The sequence below is a fragment of the Mastomys coucha genome, unplaced genomic scaffold (genome assembly GCF_008632895.1).
Source record: "Mastomys coucha isolate ucsf_1 unplaced genomic scaffold, UCSF_Mcou_1 pScaffold15, whole genome shotgun sequence".
NCBI lineage: Eukaryota > Metazoa > Chordata > Mammalia > Rodentia > Muridae > Mastomys > Mastomys coucha.
In genome coordinates this window covers 115,169,236-115,178,183 of record NW_022196897.1, presented here as the reverse complement: position 1 = coordinate 115,178,183, position 8,948 = coordinate 115,169,236, and the positions used below count along the sequence as shown (strand labels likewise).

General features: G+C 50.7%; 1 protein-coding gene across 7 annotated transcripts in view; it reads right to left on the bottom strand.

The window, feature by feature from the left end:
• The window catches only part of LOC116090918 (tyrosine-protein phosphatase non-receptor type substrate 1-like), a 41,229-nt gene that overhangs the window by 7,760 nt on the left and 24,521 nt on the right, over positions 1–8,948 (bottom strand). For all 7 annotated transcript variants that reach the window (XM_031371878.1, XM_031371875.1, XM_031371877.1 and 4 more), the window contains 2 exons: positions 6,941–7,057; positions 4,203–4,227 (listed from right to left, as the gene is read on the bottom strand). In XM_031371878.1, the coding sequence (XP_031227738.1) occupies positions 4,203–4,227; positions 6,941–7,057 (142 nt within the window). The remainder of the gene's footprint in view (positions 1–4,202; positions 4,228–6,940; positions 7,058–8,948) is intronic.

Here is an 8,948-nt window from a genome sequence, read left to right as displayed (position 1 = left end):
GCACTCCCTGATCGCCCCACACTGGAGCTCTCATCCACTGCTGCCTATGTAGGGAGCACTCCCTGATCACCCCACAATGGAGCTCTCATCCTCTGCTGCCTATGTAGGGAGCACTCCCTGATAGTCTCTGGGCTCTGGTCATCTTGTCCTTTTTTCTAGCTCTTGCTGCACATCAATTATTAAGCTTCTAGTTTGCATGTCATGCTGTCTCCCAAGGGACAATGAGACCCTAGCACCTAGTCCTGGGCTAGCCTATGGCTTATAACTCCCTCCGTAAATACTTGCAGAATGAATGGTTGAGTGTTTTCTCAGTGGATTTCCCTGGTGCCACTCAAGTCTGGCTCCAAGCTGAGCTCCATCCAAAACAAATAAACAATTGGGTGAGTCCTGGTATTCTGAGAATAAATGCAGTGAGCGTGTCACAGTTAAACAATGGCCGTCCAAATGAACTCCAGTGCCCAATAAAAGAGCAGAGAACACTCTCGTGTGGGTGGGATAACAGTGTTCTGCCTGTCTGTCAGAAGGCTGGGCCTGTGGCCAGCCAGCAGCCTTCAGGGTCCTTTGAGTTCAAAGGCGTAGGATCCCCGGCACCTTCTCTGAGGTGCTAGGCCTTGTCTCCTACACCAGCACCAATGTCTTTCAGAAAGTATTTGATCCCATGCTGGGCCAGAGCCACGGCTGCCCAGGAAACCACCATTAAAGCTTGCTCCCCACCATCACTTTGGTCTAGACACATGAAAGAAGCTAGTGATTTAGCTCCCTGGGTAGACTAGCACTGGAATGATATGAAAGGGCAGAAAATGTCCTGCTTCTCTGGAGGAAGGACCAGGTGGGGGAGGCAGCGGAGCATCAATGGGGAAATGCTGTGTCGGTAGCAGAAATCCTGCACAGACCTGGGCTGGCTTGGCACCGCATTGATCCCTCAGATCCTGGCTGCCTCAGCAAGGGGAGCTGTGATTATCTCCTGAGGCAGGGGCTCCCAAAGGATGCCACGGAATCTGAATCACGGGCTCAGGTTGGGTTTGTGCGTGAACAGCCCCTGAGGCTTCAGCTACCCACAAGTCTGGGAAGCCCTGTCCTTCAACAAGGATAGGAAGAGAGCTACTCATGCTCCCCAGTGGGATGACATGAGTCAAGGGACAGATGGGCGTGGGACACAGTAAGTGCGCACTAAACAGAAGCTGCAACTGCTGCTGTCATCTCGTAGTGTCACTGTCTGCCAGAACTGCACTATCTAACAAAGTAAGGGCAAGTGAGAACAACAGAAAAACCAGACAGAGACCCCCCCTCCCACGGGGAAGGAGTTCCAGGGGATCAGACAGAGACCCCCTCCCACGGGGAAGGAGTTCCAGGGGCTCAGACAGAGACCCCCTCTCCCACGGGGAAGGAATTCCAGGGGCTCAGAGCTCACAGGCACTGCAGTGGTGAGGGATGGAAACTACTCAGTCATTCTTTCATTTGCCTTTATGAAAAACTTCCCCATCCCAGGATGGCACTCAGAGCAGTAGCTGCTGGCTGTGAGGGGGAAGGACATAGTCCCTGTGTTCAAGAGATGTGGTCAAGAAAACACAGACAGGCCCAGAGTCACTTCAGACATATTAGGATATCGTGACAGAGCACCAGAGGCTCACGGGAGGCCTGAGAGAGTACTGGCATCATTGAGGAAGATTAGGTGAAAGAAAGATGCCAACTCCAGCTACTGTGGTACACAACCCCAGAGGAGTTGTTCGCAGAAACCAATGTGTCCCCAGATTCTGTACAGCCCCTGGGTGGCACGTGTGTGGAAGAGGCAGTGTGAGTGGGCTAAGAGCAAAGCTGGACCCCTTTTTTGGCAGGAGAGAGAAGAGGCCTGTGTGAGGTCTCAGGGCTGGCCAGAACTAGCAGTGTGTAAGCACAGAGCTTGTACCATAAGGCCTTTGGACTTGATCTTGAAGGCCAACAGAAAGTAAACCTGAAGGTCTCTGAAGAGATCAGAGAGATAAGTTTTGCTCCTGGAAAAGACTGGGCCAGGTGGAAGGGATGTAGCAAGCAGATCGAGGGTGAAAGAACAGGATTCCTGGGGGAGTGGGGTGCGGGGCGGAGGTAGTGATGTGCATGTTCAGGAGCAGAGGCTCCGAGGTTGGACAGGGTCTGCTCAGGAGGCTGCCTGGGAGACCAAAACAGAGCCCAGGTCCATCCCAGGGGCACTGTGCACTCTCTTGTTGTGCAGACGTGGGCAGGTGAAGCTTCCCAGAGCCCCTGAAGGTAGGTGAGGTGCTCTTGCTATGTGCAACCACAGTTTCTACGACTGATGGTCCTCCAGCCAGGACACCGACTCCTCACTGTCCCCAAACGTGAGTTGTCCTTGACACTATAACCAGTTCATTAGCAAGTCTTCTTGACTCTTCTTTAAAGTACAGCTAGAGTCTGACCACTTCTTAGCCCATATTCCCCCCTGGCCCAAGCCTTCATCATCTGCTTAGAGCAGCCCAGTTACTGGCCCTTCTGCCTCCACCTCACCCGTCGCCCAGCTTCTACACAGAGAAGGCGATATTTGTAAAATAAAAGCTACATCACATCTCTCAATGGAACCACGCAAGTTCTTCTACAGTCACAAGCTCTATACCAGTGGCTTTCGCTGCTCTAGATCCTTAATTCAATTCTGAGCTCCAGAAGGAAGGAAAGGAGGCGGGAGGGGAAGGGAGGGAGGGAGAGAGAATGATGGAGGAAGGACAGAAAGATCTGCCCAGCTCGTGAGGACATAACTTCACCTATACCGACACGAAGCCATTTACAGATTTTATACTTTACATTGGCACCTTCACATGACAGATTCTGGGGTACTGTCCTACGCTTCTGGGGAGCACCAGTGCCCATCTTATAAGCCAGAAAAGCCCAAAGAGTGCCACTCTTCTCCCAAAGAGGTGAAGCTCGCATGGCTGAATGAGCTTTCCCATTTCTTGCCTTCCTGTGCCCAGTCAGTTGGGCCTCCCAACTCCAGGTGTGGCTCTACTTGTTCTCTTGTCCAAGCATGCAAGGCGTGCATCAGAGCCCAGAGCTACAAGTCCCTGCTCACATGTCTCTTCAGAGGTTGTGGCTTCCTCTGTCTAAGTCCCTCATACATGGCCACCCATCCCTGCTGTGTCGGAGCCACCATGCTCTGGATGGCTCGGCTTCTACACTCACTTCCTGCATCCCTCTCCAAGTCTGCCCCTGGGATTGTACCCTAGCTCCTAGAGCAGAGCTCTGCACTACACCCCCCTGAACTAAGGTATCTTGTGATGTCACCACCTGAGCCCCTGAGCGGGCTGTGACTTCTGATGGACTTTATCACCACTGTAGCAGATCCTCAGGCTACCCCCTACTGACGTGCTTGGCAGAAGGAAGGAGGGGAACCTGGCTTAGACCTGGAGAGGTGAGCCCGGTAGAGTGTGCAGGCCTTCATGAGCACAAATGGAAGAGGAGGGAGGCTGCCCTCACTCTCACCGGGAATTAGGCAAAGGCCTCTGGTACCAACGCCAATGTACCCTGAAACCTATTCCTTTAAGGCAATCATTAAAAATAGACCTGATAAGCAGGGTACAAGAGAAAGAGGAAGGTGGTCAGATATAAGTGAAGGTTAGTGACTTACAGTATTTTGGGGGTCTGTTAGACAACAGAGTAAAGGGGGGCGCCTGGTAGGATGGCTCAGTGGGTAAAGTCCCTGTTATACATGAAGACCAAGGTCAGATCTCTACGATCCATGTAAAGCCAGGTGTGGCTGTTTATGTCTGTCTGTAATACCAAGATCCTAAGGAGAGATGAAGACAGGAGAGTCCCCTGCTCATTGGCCAGCTAACCTGGCAAACACAGTGGAACAAGAGACTCAAACAAGGACCAAGGTATCCACTGGCCTTCAGATGCATGACCAAGGTATCCACTGGCCTTCAGATGCATGACTAAGGAATCCACTGGCCTTCAGGTGCATGACCAAGGTATCCACTGGCTTTAGATGCATGACTAAGGAATCCACTGGCCTTCAGATGCATGACTAAGGAATCCACTGGCCTTCAGATGCATGACCAAGGTATCCACTGGCCTTCAGATGCGTGACCAAGGAATCCACTGGCCTCAGATGCATTCTGTGGCAAGCACATATCTGCACTCATACACACAAACATGCTCACACACAGATTAAAAATAATAAAATAGGTGAGTATGATATGGATCAGGGATGCACTTACCGTGTGGAAGACGTTGACCCCTTGGCTGAAAGAGAATGAGAAAAGGATGTTATTTAACCTGAAACAAGATGCTGTGTAACTTTCCTGGAGCCAAGGTTTGCCTTAAGGGGTGTGTGGGGAATCAGCCCAGGAAAGACCAAGCCAGAGGACTAAACTGGGCTAATGTGTTTCCCTTTTGTCCCATGTAGCCTTCAGCCTCAGAGGGCCTAGGTGCCCTCCTATTCTCCGCTAGCCTCCTCTCCATTCAAGCACATCATCGTGGCAGTCCCCAGTTAGGTCCCACATGGTTGGAGAGTGGATTCGAACAGGTATTTGGGTTGGGAAGCTTCAGGCCTGTTCCCTGACTACTCTGCTGTGTGACTCTGGGTGGGTCACTTCCCATCTCTGGGCTCCTTTAACTCACATGGCATCCATTATTGACCCATTCTCATTTTCAGAGAAAGCGACTGTCTGCTTCAATGCTTTTAGGTCTGGGATGCAGGAAGGGCATCATCCCACAGATTATCTCCTGGGGATTCTATTATACCTACAGCAGTTTGATTCCCAGTCTGTTATAAAGCTATAATTAAAACATATGCACTGAAATAGGCTCAGCACTGCACTTTGAACAGGCCACCCAAGGATGGTGAGCTCAGGCAGCTGGGTAGGGGGAGGGGCAGGTTCCCAGGGGCTTCCTGGAAACTGGATCCGCAGGTGAGCCAGTGTAGAGAGGGAGGCTGCAGCCAGCATGCCACAACGGAATGGTCCTCATTTTAAACCAGACAATGGATGCATTCTCAGACTCACATTAGCTAACAGTTGGCATGGGCTCCTTCACTCTGAAGATAGCCATGATGGGGGAGAAGGGATGGATCTTCAGGGTAGAAGAGGGAGAAGCTGAGTGGTGTGTAGAGGAGATTCTAACACGCTCTCTGGCTTTGAACTCTAGTCTCCCAGCCATGAGGTTCTGAACACGGTTTATAATGCTGCCATGTCTCAGCCACCTCATCTGTAAAATGGGTCAGTAAGACTCCCAAGGCTGATGGTGAGAACTGATTGCATAATGTGATTGCATTATCACATGCCAAGTATCATGAGTACTGTGGTCCCCGGGCTGAGCACATTTTGGCTGTCACTGTTGCTTGAGCCTGTGTTTGGGAGCAGGGCTCTGCACACACACACTCACTACTCAGGGGCTGGGTGGTCTCCTGTGACTGCAGACCTCCAGGCCACTCTCCCTCCTCTGATCCCTTAGGCAGTGATGCTGTGCCACACAACAATAAGCTCCCACTGCTGGGCCTCTGAAAGGACAGTGGGGATGTCACTCATGTCTCTGGAAGTGCTCTGCACTGTGCTGGGCCAGGGACAAGCTTTCCTGACAGGAGCAGGAGCCCCTCTTGTGTGCCCCTCTGAAGGGACTCTGGGAACAGGCAACACAAACAAACAAAAACAAACTTAGGACTCAGGTCCTCAGGTAGGACTTGGGTTGGCTGCTGTTTAAAAGGTGAGTCTTTCCAGCTGGTCCAGAGGAGACAGACAGTGTGGGACAGAGACAGAGGATGTGCTAAAGGGATGGGAGAGTGGTGGTCTACACGGTCCCACCTAAGCCAGGCACTCAGCTATGGGATGGCAGCCTGGGATGGTGCTTGTTTTCATGTTGTGGTTTGTGAGGGTCACAGCTGGCATTTTTAACACCAAAGAGGACAAAATACAGTCAAAAGAAAACATCAGCCTTTCATCCATCTATCTATCATCTATCTATCTACATATACACACATACATATATGGTGTACTTAGTTGACTTATTAAATGTTACATCTATTGCTTTTGGTAAAAATTAAATATGGAAAACCAGCATAAGTGGTCTCCTCCAGCATACTGGAGATGTGTACTGGGAGGTCCCAGGATGTGGCTGACCTACCACTTCACAGCAGTTCACTTGGACCTCATACCTACTCTTCCAGTCGCTGCCCTGATTAGCTGTGTGACCTGGAACAAGTCAGATGAACCGCTTGCCCCCTGCCAGTTTCCTCTAATGTTGCTGTGGCAAAATATGATACTACCCCCATCTCACATAGGGGGAGGGAAGCTGGTAGAGGCTGTAGTGCTGAGAAGGTAACAGTCTGCAGCCTGTCTGCCTGGCTCCTAGGCCAGCAGCTTGCAGAGCTATAACCACACACATATGCATGAACACACAAGGGAAACATGGCCTAGCCTAGAACTCACATCTTCCTTCCCCGGTGGAGCCATGTACCTTGCTGCTGTGAGGGCTTTCCTGGCTTACGTATGACTCTGGCTGTAGGAGCTGCCCGTGTTAAACATTTATGTGTCACCCACTTTCCTAATATCCTACATGGAAACACTGCCAGCTCTCCCACTTGGACTCCGTTGGCGGTAGTTGGGAGTTCTAACCGGGGAACTTGTTAACCTGGAGCCTGGACACAGAAGGCTGCAAACAGCTCAGGCATCTCCTCTTAGAGGCTGGCAGGAAGAGCCTCCCCATTGCCACCCTAACAGCTCATTCTTTCCTACTCCCTCAGTAGTAGTTCCATGAGGATATGAGACCTGGGGTGGTGATAGTCATTTTACAGCCAGGAGGGCCAATGGCTGAGGAATGAGCCTCTTAGACCCATCGTGGTGAAGCTGTTCCATCAACCCCCCCAGGACGACCTTTCTTGTCACTGGAAGTCTTGTATACTTAAGAACCCAGGGGCCATCCTGTGAGGACAGCCCTGAGAGAAAGCAGAGATCCCACTCACCTTTCTTCTGTTTGATCCGGAGGAGGTAGAGGGCAGCCATCAGCAGGACTACTAGCAAGGCACATGCCACACCCACACCGATGAAGACAGTCCAGTTGCTGGATGCATTACTACCACCTGAGGACCACAAGGAAGAAGGGCTTCATGCACGCCACTCCGAAACGGAAAAAGTGAAAGCCTGAGCCCCCCTCTTCCCCCCAAGTCATCCTCAGCTGTGGACACCTGGCTGGGTCTTCTTACATATCTAAGCTTGCCTAACTACCCATTCACATCACTCGTGAGCAGTGCAAAACGCACACTGCTGGCAGCCACAGAGAAAGTAGGCACAAGGGCACAGGCAGAAACCATACTACCTATCCTGAGGAATGGAAACTCATCCCTTCTCACCAGCCACGACAGCAGGACAGACAGCCAGGAAACCAACTGTCAGGGTAGGGACTTGGCAAGATGGTGACAGTGAAGGACTTGCTGTTGGCACAAGCTCTGCCCAGCACCCAGGGCTTCTTCACACGTATGCTCAGGACCTAACCCAGAGTATGTACGTTTGTGGCAGAGGACAGGCAGAGTCCTAAACTAGCAGTTCTCAACCTGTGGGTCATGACTCCTTGAGGGATTGAACGACCCTTTCACAGGGGTCACCTAAGAACAAGGGAAAACACCCACATTTACACTGCAGTTCATAACAGTAGCAAAATTTCAGTTATGAAGTAGCAATAATAATTTTATGATGGGGGGTCATCACAAGATATTAAAGGGTCACTGCACTAGGAAGGTTGAGAGCCACTGTCCTAGACCACAGCATAGTAAAGTCAAGAGCGGGCCTCTGTGACACAGAAGTATGAACTCAAGTAAGTGTCCCAACTCGTCCTCACCCACAGCAGAGGGACCATGTTCTCCTGCTGCTTCCCTCTATTACTGAGGCCAATACTAATCTCTACATCATTCAACAGCATGAGGATGACCCGAGGAACCGCCTGCCCAGCCTTTCATCCTCTAGCAAAGTATTGATTGATTGATTCCCTACTGTGTTTTGTGTGCTGTAAAGCTGGTACTGAGTAAGACAGTCATGGTCCTTTCCAACTAAGGAGTGATAAACCTATCCCTTTTAACATGTCCACAAACAAGCAGAGGCTCAGAGAGAGGCACCAGCTTGTCCAAGATCACACAGCAAGTCCGTGATAGAGCCATCACGGACATCAACACTTCCTACCTGCAAGGACTATGCATCCTCAGAGAATCAGTCATGGGTAAAATCAAAGGAGCACAACACAGGCCTGAGGGACTCCTGAAACGCCTCTGAAGGATGAGTGAAAAGATGGCCCATGTTCTCTCCCCTTCAGAGGCTCTGCTATGTACAAAGCATCAAATTATTTGCTGTAGTGCCGGCAAATATTGGGACAGTGCGAAAGAGTTTTTGCCACGTGGCCACTTTCAAAAGAAGAGCTCTTGATTGACAGCACACTAGAGGGCCTGAGGTGACACAGCTGACTGTCACAGAACAGTGGAACATGGCAGCTGTCCTAGACACACACACCTTGGTCTAGACATAGTCATGGGAAGGACTGTCCCAGGGAGATAGCCAACAGGAGAAGGGATGGCTGAGGTTGCTCTTTGCAGTACTGGCTGTCCCTGAGCCAGATCGCCAGCCTCTATGAGACGTGAGAGAGGAGGTACAAGCAATGACACAGCAAGGAGGAGAGGCCAGAAAGAGTGAGAGGTAGGGAGGGGCCATGGGGACAAAACAGTTGTTAGGTGGAGAAAGCAGGAGGCGAGGCAGGGTGCAAGCAAAGACAGACTCCCTCTCCCTTTCCTCCTCTCTGGTATACTATGTCAACAGACCCATCCAGACAGGAAACAAACTCTTACCAGTGTCGAACGTAGGAGTATAAATGCTGGAGAAGAAGTGCCCACTTTAAAACTGTGCTTATGTTTATAAACTTCTAGACTGTTCTATAATGAGCATTATATAATAACTTTAACATTGAAAAACAGATAAAATCATGATAAA